The sequence below is a fragment of the Xenopus tropicalis genome, chromosome 5, assembly GCF_000004195.4.
Source record: "Xenopus tropicalis strain Nigerian chromosome 5, UCB_Xtro_10.0, whole genome shotgun sequence".
NCBI lineage: Eukaryota > Metazoa > Chordata > Amphibia > Anura > Pipidae > Xenopus > Xenopus tropicalis.
In genome coordinates this window covers 56,671,942-56,686,394 of record NC_030681.2, presented here as the reverse complement: position 1 = coordinate 56,686,394, position 14,453 = coordinate 56,671,942, and the positions used below count along the sequence as shown (strand labels likewise).

The 14,453-nt window shown below is 36.7% G+C and overlaps 1 protein-coding gene across 2 annotated transcripts in view; it reads right to left on the bottom strand.

Moving 5' to 3' along the window:
* Positions 1-4,216: 4,216 nt before the first annotated feature.
* Positions 4,217-14,453, bottom strand: part of ero1b (endoplasmic reticulum oxidoreductase beta) — a 51,660-nt gene continuing 41,423 nt past the window's right edge. Inside the window, 6 exon segments of one of the 2 annotated variants that reach the window (NM_001097374.1) lie at positions 4,217-6,084; positions 7,121-7,254; positions 10,119-10,205; positions 11,734-11,803; positions 13,718-13,964; positions 14,323-14,415. In NM_001097374.1, coding sequence (NP_001090843.1) covers positions 6,024-6,084; positions 7,121-7,254; positions 10,119-10,205; positions 11,734-11,803; positions 13,718-13,964; positions 14,323-14,415 — 692 coding nt within the window. In that variant the 3' untranslated portion in view covers positions 4,217-6,023. 2 annotated transcript variants of the gene reach the window in all.

Here is a 14,453-nt window from a genome sequence, read left to right as displayed (position 1 = left end):
GGACCAAGTAGAGACCCTTGTGGTACTCCACTGACAACACTAGTCCAGCTAAAAAAAAAAATGTCCCATATATTATCACCATTTGTACTTTACATATATATGTGTGTGTGTGTGTTTAAAAAGCAGAGTGTCAGGGACAGAATACTAAGCTTCTCCGTATTGGTCCAATTATGCATGGCGCGTATTTTTGGCAAGCCGAGAACGCTTGCCGAGAATACGATCCATAGGCTTAAAACTCCCCCTACCTGTGCCTGCACCCAAATTAATTGAATACCATCGGGTGCTGGCACATGTAGCCGATATCCGCATAAATACGAGAGAAAATGCAAAGTCTCTCGTTCTTATGCGGATATAGGCTACATGTGCCTGGTAGGCACAGGTAGGGGGAGTTTTAAGTGTATGGAACGTATTCTCAGTGGCTTGCTGAAAATATGCGCCATACGCTTTGGGGCTGATTTACTAATTCACGAATCCGAATCCCGAATGGGGAAAAAATCGGATTGGAAATGAACATTTTGCGACTTTTTCGTATTTTTTGTTTTCGATCCGTTCGTGGATTAGTAAATCGCCCCCTTTGTGTAACATGAGCCATCAGGTAATTAGTAACATTCTGGGGCTCTCTTATAAACACTGGGCAAACTTTCACCTGGGCAGTAACCCATAGCAACTAATTAGTGATTAGCTTTATTTCAGGCAGCTGCAAATGAAAATGAACAATGAAAGCAAACATTTTATTGGTTGCCCAATGTTTATAAATCATTCCCTATAGCAGAAGTTTGAGCATGCCATGCTAGCACAAAATAATACTCGTGATTCGAAAGGTATTACAATATTGTATCCCTTATTACTCCTCTGAAATATTTTCAATTTAACAGGCCTACAGTTATGTGGCTGAAGAGGGGATCCCTTTTTGAATAATGGCACCAACATTAGCAATTCTCAAAAGGACTTGTCATGGGCAAATTTTGTGTGAAGTTGCAGGACGGCACATTTAAATTCAAACAGTATAAATCTGCTGTGCGCTGGTATTTTGTTATTTGTTCTACCCACTGCATTTTGCTTCACAGTTAATAAGAGTTCCATCAGCATGGGTGTATAGTTGCCTAGCAAAACATTACTTGTCTAGCTTGTTGGTTACCGTACTCAACAAGTATTCAGAGAGTGGTTCATAGTAAATCCGTACAATGAAGTCATGAGATGATTAGTAAAGGCGACACAGTTTCCAATGTATTTATTGATTCTGGGTAATTCTTTTTAAATTCAGATTAAACAGAAATAAGAAAAAGAACATAAGAAAAAAATATTTAACAATTGTCTGAAACCATATCCTTTAATTACTTGCCAGGTCAGATAAATGATTCAAATGTTGAAACAATAATTAAAGCAAATATTAAAGTGTACTGTGACCCAGTGACAGTTTTTTTTTTTTTTTTTTTAACAGATAATAGTCTGCAACCAAAATATATAACTATAACAGTGAGAGCAGGAGCCAGTGCACTGTAAACTATCTTAGCACATTTCATTTATACATTTTAAGAGTAGTTGATTGAAAAAATAGTCCAGTGTGCTTTGACAGTTTACTATACTGTACATACAAATTTTAACAAGGCTGTGTAAACATTCCCATTGAATAGAATTTACCTGGTTTTTACCACAGTATCTGTATAACATGGTTATTTGACTTCTTTATTGATTACTTTTATTGAGATAAATCCATTAAGAAAAACCTTACATTTCACTTCTTGAAGAATATTAAAATAATCAGTGGGGAGAAATGATGGTGTCCCTTCCAGTCCTATATCATTTTTATTTATGTTTAAAAGTCTGACAGATGTTAAGTTTATTTTAAAGAAACGGTAACACAAAAAATATCAAAATATAATGTACTCTTGTTCTGTACTGGTAAAAATGTTTTTGCTTTAGAAACATTATCAGTTTATATAATTAAGCGACTCTTCAGCCATTGAAGTTGAAATAGGGCTAAATAGCACAGGTTAAATGGTAGATACCTGATGAAATGTTTAGAATACAGAGGATTTAGTACTTACACAGAAATCCCATTGTATTGTACAGAATTAATCTGCTATGTAACGTGCCATTTAGGGGAGTGGCACACATTGGCAACAAAACATCCCTAGTTTTCTTCCCATAGGCAGTAATGTAACCGTAAATCACCGGCAATTTGGGACTACTTTGGAAAGTAGAATGTGTTTGTTTTAACACCTTTGATTCACAATACTGCTAGGGATATCTAGTATAAATAAATCTAAATCAACTGGACTTGCTACATAATCCCTGAAGATGTTTTACTACTCCGAGCTGCATTTTCAGTTCAACTGACTGGTATGGGAAGTCCTTGCATGAATGGATGTGTGAGGAGTTCTGAAACCGCCAGGGTACAAATGTTAGAACAGCAGACTAAGGTATATTGTTGCCCACAGTAAAACAAATTTACCACAGGCAACAAAATGTCCCATGTGCCATTGCCCTTAGCCCTATTTCAACTTTAATGGTTTCCCCTGTGGCTTCACAGCAGGTTATTTATATAATGGCTTTCCCATTGGCTTCACAGCAGATTATTTATGTAAACTACAGTAGTCATTCTGAAGCAATAACAAAACTTTACCAGTGCAGGGCAATAGTATGTTATATTTCTAAAGACTTTCTTTTTTTGGTGTTGCCTTTTAATTGGAAACAGATGTAGATGGTCTGGCGGACTGGTAAATTAAAAATGCTTTGATGCAGCAAACCTGAAAAGTATAGGAGGTGTATATTTAATTTAAAAAATCTGGCTTTCTTTACATATCCCAAGATAATGTAAACAATGGGAAAAACATTATAGAGTATATTGGTCTTTTTGGTTTTTCTTCATTTCATTTTATACACTTTTTAAGTTGCAGGGAGCCCTCATAGATTCTAAAAGTCATATAGATCCATGCTAAAGATGGTTTGAAATTAATTACCAAAACTCTTTCTCTGCCTAGAGCCCCATGTTCCATGCTTCTTAATGTGTGAAGTGAAAAATATAGTTTGGGATGTGTCATGATGAATTACAAGGACAAATGGGTGACTGTAACAAACCTCACACTGGCAGATCAATGAATATTTTGTCACTGGGAACATTAAACACATGCTACATATGCAGCGCTAAATAGAGTTAGCAAAAGCATAGGCACGCTAAATCACCATTTAATGTGATACTACTCTTAAAATATCCATGTACATTAAAAGTTACCTAAAGGTCATGTTGTTCATTTTTAGCTGTCATGTTTAGGAAGTTTAAATAACAATTACTTACAAAAGCAGACCTGACTGTTTTGCCATTTTTTATGTCACGTCTCAACCCGTAAGTTAGAATTTCTAACTACACATAAGGCAGTCCCCTCATGGGTGGAGGGAGAAATATCATTACAGGGAAATTATAGTGCATTCAATGACTAGACTTTCTCTAGTTCCTTGACCAATAGCTGACACAGCCTACATGGATATAGATTGGAACTAAATTTAGTTAGGTTGATTGTTCACTTTGCACCATGGGTCAAAGCTGGTAACATAATAGACCTTTAACTGTAAAAACAATCCCTTTCTACCAAGGGTGACAATGGAAACATGGCAGAGGTTAACAAATTTGGATGGTTGCTTAAAGAGATACTGACACCAGAAATTAAACATTTTTTGCCTGAAGCTTTATCATTACTATCTGATCCCCCATGTTCCTCTATGAGGGGGCTGCCATATTTGTGCAGCAGGAGTCTGTTGGCATTAGAAGCTATAACTGACAGGCTGAGAAGGGACAGTCGGGTTGGTAGAACAGTCAGGTTTAGGAACATCAAGTAACAATTACTTACTAAAAACAGGCCTATCAGCAAAAAATGGTCAACATGACCTATAGGCAACTTTTAATGTACATTACTATTTTGAAGAATTGTTTTTTGGTGTCAGTTTCACTTTAAAGTGATAGTGTCGCCTTTCATTTTGTGATTAGATATTTTTTTTGATAGCAAAAATAACTATTAATCACAAATCATTGACATAAACCCACCAATTTAGTAAAATATATTGCAGTAAAAAAACTACACTTTTTCCTGTAGGGGGCGAGTAATATTCTAATAATTTAGTCTTGTTAACATTTCCTTTTCAACCTCTCTTAACTCACACCCCCTCCTAAAAGAAAAAAAAAAAAGCTCTTTCTGGAAGACTCTCCTGCACTCTCCTCTTTTTTTTTTTTAATGATGTTTTTAACTCATTCCCCCTTACTTTATTATTTATGCATGTCCCTTGCCTGCCTGCTTGCCTCTGTTGCACAAACAATACACTTCAGTAGCTGGGTTTGAAAGGTTAATCTTAACAGCAGTCCTAAAGAAGATTAGTTTAGGAAGGCCAAGCAGGCAGGCAAGGGCCACAAATAATCAAGGAGGGAATGAAAAGAACCAGTAGAGAAGTTTTGTAGTGAAGGAAGAGCGAGCAGTGTGATAAGTAAGCTGTGAAATCTGACCCTGCATGGCCACATAGAATAAGCCGACAACACCATTTAACTACGCTGCTAGATTTTTCCTGTCAATCAAGCATTTAAGTTCTGCCTTGCAAGCTCAGACAAAACCCCAACAGACTATAAGGGCATGTCGGTGTCCAACACTCCTAAAGGAGAAGGAAAGGCTAGTAAAGAGTTAATCTCAAGCTGCAGGCATATCTTCAGTTGTCTCAATAGTGCCCTTAAGTCTCCCCATATTTCACCTGTTCAGAAGATCTGAAGCCAAACAGGAAGAAAAAACGCTGAGCTGTGTAAAGAAAGTTCCCATAATGCCTCACTCCTGCCCAGACACCCAGACCAAGTGTACATGCTCAGTTAGTTAGACTATGAGTCAGCTTCCTGCTGATTGGCTCAGATCTACATTCCTAAGGGGGAGGGAGCAGGAGAGAGCTGTGTGTCTCTGGCACAAGAATTACTGACACAACTAATCTTTTTTCAGAGAAGTCAGTGCAGCATTTCTGTGAGTGCTTATGGCTGTATTTACATAGACCTTTCTGATAAAGCTTACTTAGTTTTTACCTTTCCTTCTCCTTTAAGTGGAAGGTCAAATTGAGGAAAATAGTTTAAAAGGACATATAGGCACATTTTGATGAAAAATACAATTCTGGTAAGACCCGAAAAGTGTCGCTAGCCCCTGTAAGTAACACACATTATTTATTAACCATTCAATTTCAGGGGCTAGGAAAAACACCCACCATTACATTACACTAGCATCTTTCTTGGTGCATTTCCCTGGATCAACACAAAAGGTTGTATTTAATAGGGCTCATTTAGTAATTAGGTGCAAATTTACTTGAATAAGAAAAGTTTAGCACAATCAGCACATGCAGTACTGTAGCGATATATTGCAAACCAGTTTTGCTTTTACCTCAAACAGGAATTGATGCTCAATGAATGGGATGTAAACAATGGAAAGGATTTTAATTATAATTTTCTTTGTGATAAGTTAGGAATGTGTTTATTCAGTATTTTAATAACAATCTGAATAAAAACTACTTTGTAACATGCTTATGTAGACCCACTTTGCTTAATATAATGTGATATAATGTAATAACATTACAAAATGTTTTAGCCTTGACTGGTAACAAGGGGCATATCATTCTATGTATACATTTGTGACATGTATGGCCACAGAACCTGTGCTAAGTGGTGCTCAGCTTACTTCATGGAAGAAGCTAAGTTTACATCACAGTATTCAAGTAAAATCTGCATTGTATACAAATTCTCTTGTACACAACCAATGATCATAAATAAAAACTGACAATTAAAACAGGGTAAATCGTTAGAATACAAATCCACAACATTTGTATAACTTCAATGGCTTTTTTTTTTAAAGAAAACAAACAATAAATAGTCTTTAAAGTCATGGATGTTAAATCTTATGCAGACGTCTTACTTTTCTTTTCAGTCCAAAGAGTGGGTCCTTTTAGTATACATCACAGATGTGTCTAACAAAGCAGAATGAGGAAGCAGAAACCCAGCACATTAACCATTACCTATGGTCATGTAAAAGGTACTTAAAACTCTGCAGTTCTTTTATACTTGTTGATAACCTGGAAAAAGAGGCATATCAGTGCATCAATTTCTAAGAATAAACATCACACTGGGGCAATGAAAATAAAATTATTTGAATATACAACAACAGCAAAAAAATCATCTCATTAAAACAACCTATGCCTTATCTCAAAGAAACACAATATATATGTCTAATGGGTTAGTCTAAGGAAGGGATCTCCAACCATTTCTACTCACACTCAGCCACACTTGGATGTATAAAGTTTTGATGAGCCACACAAGCATTAAAAAAGTTCTTTGGGGATGCCAATCATTGTTATTGGCTATTTGGTAGCCCCATGTTGATTGCTAGCCTGCAAGGGATTCTGCTTGGAGTAAAACTGTCTCCCTGCTTCTTAAACATGTCTCTAAGCCAGAAATTAAAAAAAGGTTACATTTTAGTTTTGAAGATACAGACTATATGAGCTGTGGATCAGCACTGCTAAAACTCTCTTTCTGTAAGGGATTGCTGACACCAACTTGCAGGTGTCCAACCAGGAAGTTCACACTGAAATGGTTCTGTGCATGCCTTCCCTCTCCTGCTTCATTTGTATTTTATTGATCCCACTGCCTAAACCTTACCAACCTATGGTATTACAGATATGCAAATGGAAAAGGACGGCATGCACAGAACCAGTTCAGTGTGAGCTTACTTATTTGGTTGCCTGCCACATCTTGGTCTGGGAAATCCCCTACAAGTGAAGTAAGTTATTTTTACAGAAGAGTGCAGTAAAGTAGGTTTGTCTGACAGGCTTATATTAACTTTATAAGCAGACAAACCAATATAGCAGGTGGTGAGGGTCCTGATTTGGGAGTTGTGAATGATCAGTGCATTCTAAGGGAAGCCTCTATATTGAAATCATGGGCCATGTTCTGCAGCATCATCAATTTAATATAATCTGGCTTGAACTCACTGCATGATTAAAAGTTGGCCCACTGCATGTAATCAGTTGGACAGCACTGCTCTAAATGAATGACAAGCAGGTTGCTGTTTTAATATCTATAAGCATTTGACCATATCAAATCAAAACATACCTTCCAAATGCATTGATTAATGCTACGATTTCCTGCCGTGTAAGTTGGAATCCTTTTGATGGGCTATTCTCTGGAAGACTTTGAATTTCTTTTTCAGAGAACAAAATTTTAAGTGCAGTCCCCAATCCTTGCGTCTTTAAAATAAATAAATAAATACGTTGCAATAAGTGGGTTGTACTCAGACAACGAAACATATATATCATACCAATAAATGACACAAGAACAAATAAAATGGTGTATCACTTTCCTTCCTCATCACATCAAGGGTACTTAAAGTCTGAGAAAAGCAGCCTTTGAAACTAAATGGTAAAACTACACATTCTTCTATTTACATTAACTTACCAAGTTAAACTATAGGAAAACTATGCCTTCAGAATGAAAACAGATAATTTACATCATAAGTGATCTATTAATCAATCCTACCATACTGGCATATACATATACAGTGGAGGAAATAATTATTTGACCCCTCACTGATTTTGTAAGTTTGTCCAATGACAAAGAAATGAAAAGTCTCAGAACAGTATAATTTCAATGGTAGGTTTATTTTAACAGTGGCAGATAGCACATCAAAAGGAAAATCGAAAAAATAACTTTAAATAAAAGATAGCAACTGATTTGCATTTCATTGAGTGAAATAAGTTTTTGAACCCTCTAACAAAAAAAGACTTAATACTTAGTGGAAAAACCCTTGTTTCCAAGCACAGAGGTCAAACGTTTCTTGTAATTGATGAGCAAGTTTGCGCACATTTTAGGAGGAATGTTGGTCCACTCCTCTTTGCAGATCATCTCTAAATCCCTAAGGTTTCGAGGCTGTCTCTGTGCAACTCTGAGCTTGAGCTCCCTCCATAGGTTTTCTATTGGAGACTGACTAGGCCACTCCATGACCTTAATGTGCTTCTTCTTGAGCCACTCCTTTGTTGCCTTTGCTGTATGTTTTGGGTCATTGTCGTGCTGGAACACCCATCCACGACCCATTTTCAGTTTCCTGGCAGAGGGAAGGAGGTTGTCGTTCAGGATTTCACGATACATGGCTCCGTCCATTTTCCCGTTAATGCGAATAAGTTGTCCTGTGCCCTTAGCAGAAAAACACCCCCAAAGCAAAATGTTTCCACCCCCATGCTTGACGGTGGGGACGGTGTTTTGGGGGTCATAGGCAGCATTTTTCTTCCTCCAAACACAGTGAGTTGAGTTAATGCCAAAGAGCTCTATTTTGGTCTCATCAGACCACAGCACCTTCTCCCAGTCACTCACAGAATCATTCAGGTGTTCATTGGCAAACTTCAGACGGGCCTGCACATGTGCCTTCTTGAGCAGGGGGACCTTGCGAGCCCTGCAGGATTTTAATCCATTGCGGTGTAATGTGTTTCCAATGGTTTTCTTGGTGACTGTGGTCCCTGCTAATTTGAGGTCATTAACTAACTCCTCCCGTGTAGTTCTAGGATGCTTTTTCACCTTTCTCAGAATCATTGACACCCCACGAAGTGAGATCTTGCGTGGAGCCCCAGAGCGAGGTCGATTGATGGTCATTTTGTGCTCCTTCCATTTTCGAACAATCGCACCAACAGTTGTCATCTTCTCTCCCAGCTTCTTGCTAATGGTTTTGTAGCCCATTCCAGCCTTGTGCAGGTCTACAATTTTGTCTCTGACATCCTTGGACAGCTCTTTGGTCTTTCCCATGTTGGAGAGTTTGGAGTCTGCTTGATTGATTGATTGATTCTGTGGACAGGTGTCTTTTATACAGGTGACTAGTTAAGACAGGTGTCCTTAATGAGGTTGACTAATTGAGTAGAAGTGTCTAACCACTCTGTGGGAGCCAGAACTCTTAATGTTTGGTAGGGGTTCAAAAACTTATTTCACTCAATGAAATGCAAATCAGTTGCTATCTTTTATTTAAAGTTATTTTTTCGATTTTCCTTTTGATGTGCTATCTGCCACTGTTAAAATAAACCTACCATTGAAATGATACTGTTCTGAGACTTTTCATTTCTTTGTCATTGGACAAACTTACAAAATCAGTGAGGGGTCAAATAATTATTTCCTCCCCTGTATATCAGTTATAATATATATAACATTGTCCTTTTACATCTTTTACTTTGAGCCACCATTTTGTGATTGGAGTATGTGCTCCCTCACATATAACCTGATAGGAAATAACACAGCTCTAACAGGAAGTGTGGGAGTAAAAGACAAAGCTCTTTCCATTCATTGGCTGATGTAACCTAGCATGTATGTGTTTGTGTTTTTTTTCATTTAGGATTACCCAATGGCACTGCCATATTTTTATGAAAATGGTTTATTTACATGGAGCTGTTTTATGCAAAAATTTTAATAGAAACCCGCAATGTTTTATAGAAACCGTAAAGTTTCCTTTAATGGTGACCTGTCACCCTTAGACATAATCCCAAATCATACATTGTTATGCTATTTGAGCAAAATAAACTTTACCTACACTATCTAAATTTTTAAAATGTATTTTTCCTTCATTCTGTTGGGATCTACAATTATAGCAAGCAGGCAGGTGCCATTTTGTAGAAACTTTTATGGAAAGCTTTGCACCATCCAAAAATGATTACAGAACAGCTCAAATAAGCCCTCACTCATAGAAATTACAGCCTACCTACCATGTTCTATTAAAGAAAAGCATAATGATGCACACTGAAACTTGTTTGTTGAAATGTTGCTGTGAAAGGATCACAAAATGTACTTGTTATATATTATATACAGATAAAGAAACTATTACACTGCCACTTAGTCGACATGCACATGGCATGGGCAAATCAGGTAGGGGAGAGGGGGTGGGGCCTCGAGCAGAGCTGGATATAAATTTAGCCCTAATGATAGGAGAATACTGATACTGTAATTGTAGCTATCAGGTGAAACATATACCTATTCAAGACTTCTCAAACTATTGTGTATTTCTTTATCCATGCCAGCATTACTAATTCAAGATGTAATAGCAAGTATCTATGAAAACCAATATATTTTGAACACATACCTGAAGTTTCCCCCATAACCTACATTTGTCACAACCAACACAATCCATTATGCGGGATATGTTTTTGAAATGCAAACGAAATTCTTCCTGCAAAGGAATTAATTTGGTATTAATAAAGCACAGTTGTAATATGCAACGTTTGATGCTGTACAAATAACTAAGACAAATAAAATGTAATGTTTCAGTTATAATACGCAAGCAGTCATTTATGCTCAATATTCATGATCTTGTGCTAGCATTAACTGCAAGTACATAATCACACACTCCCTTGTAGGCAGCCCTCTACCATCTTTTGCTTTTTAAATTTCCTTGTGACCAACATAGCTTCTCTCTGGCCACTGGCTAACAATGAGTGTGGAGAAATGACTGTGTTTGAATGTTGGGACCTCTATAAAAAAAAAAATGCTGAGGCCACTGCTGAGAGTCAAGAACTGTGTCATAAATTTCTGGGACCACTGTGCCATGAAATGCTGAGGGAACTACCACATATTTCTGGGGTCACTGTGTCATGAGTGCTGGGAAAACACAAACCATTTGGTGGGAGCATTTCCTGTACTTGTGCCAAATATCCTTGCAGTGCTACGGTGTTGAGAATTGCTGTGGCCATAAACTACCACAGTGCCATAAGGTAATGGGGCTCCTGATCCACAAAATACTAAGGACACTAGGCAAATTTGCATGAAATTGATACTTTAAGGGGCCTATTGATTGAGTCCGAATGCAAAAAAACTTATTTTTTCCCAAGTTTTAGAACTGTGCGTATTTTCTACAATATTTTCGTTAATCTCCACAACTTTTTTGTGCTTTGCGTCAATTTGTGTGTCAAAATCGTATTTGTCGCAACGAGTACGAAAGTTTCGGATTCATTCAAGCTTCGGTATCGTGACTTTCCTTTGGCCAGGTTGGAACTGCAGAGTGCCATTGAGTCCTATGAAAGGCTTCCAAAATCATGCACTGAAGGGTCAAAGTCAGAAAGTTTTTTGCGCCGTTTACTTTCGGACTGTGCCACGATATTTTTGTATGACCACGATACGATTTGTCATGCAATTAACGCACATCAGAAATTATTGTATTTAATACAAAATTTTTTGCAATCTTACTTTTTAAGATCTTTGATAAATTAGCCCCTAATTGTTCTACTTGTAATGGGTTGCTTTGTTAAAAAATTAAAACAGTATATATATATATAGTACAAGCTTAAAAGCTTTAAAGCGTCTAAGGCTTGACATGTAGGGTGTGCTCCCACCAGTATTTTAACCAACAAAGAAACACTCAAAACGGTTTGTGCCACTTCTAAATGAATTAAATGGAAAGTGCCTAACACCTCAGGTACAGGTAGGTAATGACAGGTATTGAGTACTTTCTAGGGATTCGCCTAATCCAGGATTGGGTTGGGAGTCAGCTGAATCCTAGCTCTTTTTGCAGGATTCTGATTCAATAAAAGTGTTTAGCTCAACCAAATCCCACTTCTTATGCAAGACATGCAAACAAAACCTCTGGACAACAGATGGATACTGATTTCAGCAGCGAATACATTTAAAAACAACTTTTTAACTATATTTTTGGGTTTAAAAAAGTTTGTACCATTCATTATGATTTTAAAACCCTTATTCACCTTTAGTGATCTTGCTTCTTTTTTGTTTCCTGCAAACATTGACTTCTCATCAAAGTGCATTGGAAAAGATCTGGAAAAAAAGTATAAATAAATAAAACCATACTATTTATAACAGGTTATGTGTACAGCTGGCTGTAATGTGTAAAGCTGGGTGATAAAAACTGCTGACTTGGCCCCTTCAGAACAAGTTGGCAGCCTATCGGCCCAACAGCTGTATGCAAATTTGGCATATATCTATCAGGCATAAATCTATTTGACCTTGTGTATTGTCAGCTTAATACATTAAAGGAACAGTAACACCAAAAAATGAAAGTGTTTTAAAGTAATTAAAATATAATGTACAGTTGCCCTGCGCTAGTAAACTGGTAAGTTTGCAACAGAAACGCTACTATAGTTTATATAAATGAGCTGCTATATCAACACAGGGGCAGCCATTGAAGCTGGGAAAAAGGAGAAAAGGCACAGGCACATAGCAGATAACAGATAAGCTTTGTAGAATATAATGGGGTTTTATCTGTTATCTGCTAAGTAAACTGTGCCTTTTCTCCTGTAAATGGCTGCCCCCGTGGCTTCACAGAAGCTTTATTATATAAACTGTAGTAGTCTTTCTAAGGAAAACACACCAGTTGTACCAGTGCAGGGCAGCATTACATTATATAGTAATTACTTTTATACACTTTCATTTTTTGGTGTTACTGTCCCTTTAAGTTTATACATATAATGTAACTGATGTGTGTCTAAAGATAGGACTTGCTAACTCATTACTAAAATGCAGATCCACTAATAAGTTCGATTCCAGCCTGGGTGTAAGGACTTTCTATTTTCTCCCCTTGTCCTAATGGGCTTTCCCCTGAATAAATATTCAGGGGAAAGTCCTCCCACAATCCAAAAACATACAGGGAGGCTATTTGGCTTTTGACTAAATTGACCATACAGTGTGTGAGTGTGATAGGTAGCTTAGATTGTAACTCTACTGGGGCAGGGACTGATGTGTATGATGTATAATCTCTGTAAAGCACTATGTAATTGTCAGCAATATATAAATACCAGAAAATAAATAAAATGCTACTGGGTACACAAGAGGACCAGGATGTAAGCTGTATACCAGAGTGGTATTTCTAATTATTTCTTTTTGTGTGTGTTGTCACAGTTCATTATTTTAAGAATTTCCACAAAGTAACTTTAAATCCAGTTTAGTCTGAAGAAAAGATTTCAAGTTTTTTTTTCCCTTAGTGATAACCATATTACCATGTCTTACATTTCTGCCCATCACCTTTCATGCTGTTATTTGCAGTGTGTTGTCAATTGCTCTTCCACTACTGATTGCTCTTCCTGTTAATTTCATAACACTCTTTTAACAACATATTCACTAGCTCTTGCCCACTTGTGCAATTTACATACACAAGCAATTCCTATTCTAAACATACAAAATGAAATACTAATTCTCATGGAGGGCACTACAATCAGATCATATTCCTTAAAATGGAAGCATTACCACAGCATGTAAAAAATATAGTAATAAAGGAACATAATTGTATTTTCTTGAGTAAACAAAACACCCAGAGTGCTAGATTAGTCAAAACTATAATAAAGTTAGAGGATAAAAAATAATTAATTTTTCAATTGCTGTTTTTATCCCACAGCTTTCCAATTTAAGGATTTTAGAATGAAAATGAATGAAAAGCGAGTGAATCTGAATTCACTTATCACACAAACCAGGCTTTGTTGGAATACCAGACAATAATATCCGTAGATGAGGGTTTGATTAGAAAGGTTATGATTAAAAAGTTATAGCAAAAATACCTTCACAAACTATAGCCAGGTTGGCATTTTAGGCTTATATAATAATTTATACATTATTATTTAATAATAATTATAATCAAAATGAATTGGAATTGCAGAAACATAATTACATAAGTCAACTAAATCAAACAAAAAGAAACATACTTCTAAAAACACACATGTAAAGAAATAAACAACATACTTCGCATCTATGAATATGCTCAGCAATAGATTTTTAGTCTCCACATCTTCCTCCAGATTTCCAGTGTAAAGATCAACAACTGAACGCTCAAAGTATGAAGCAACCTTGGATAATGCACGAAGTTCAATCAAATAAAGAAAATACAGATTTTTCAGTCTCCGTGGACCTTCCCCTTTTGTATAAGCAGGGTGAAAACGATGAGTAAATTCTTTTGTGTTAGGTCCCCATCGAGGATTACCCCAGTTATCTGAAATCACAAACTGCGCAGTTCAATTTCCATAACTGTACAATATCAGGTCATTATATGCATTGCAAGTCACACAAGTAATCAGGTAAGAATATAAAGAAATTAGCTGTAAGGACAGTAATACTTCAATATCAAAAGTATGATCAGAAGGGCACTGGTACATGGGGTACAATTGCCTGTTTACTTGAATTGTTAAGACCAGGGCCTGCATGGTATACTCATGGGTCAGACGATTATTGCTATGTTTGCTGATGTAAAAATCCTGTGGGTGGTGAATTAATTGAATTGTCCCATATGTCTCTGCTTATTATCTAGTAAGTTCTAGTACAATTTTTAAGATAATGTAGCTTTTATTTACCTTCAAGAAGATATTTAGCGGAGAGATGTAAATTGATGCTGGCATGAAGACCTGATATAAGACGGTAGAACACTCTCTTCTCTAAACACAAGCCTGTTAAAGAAAATATATTATTAACAAATAAGATTTCA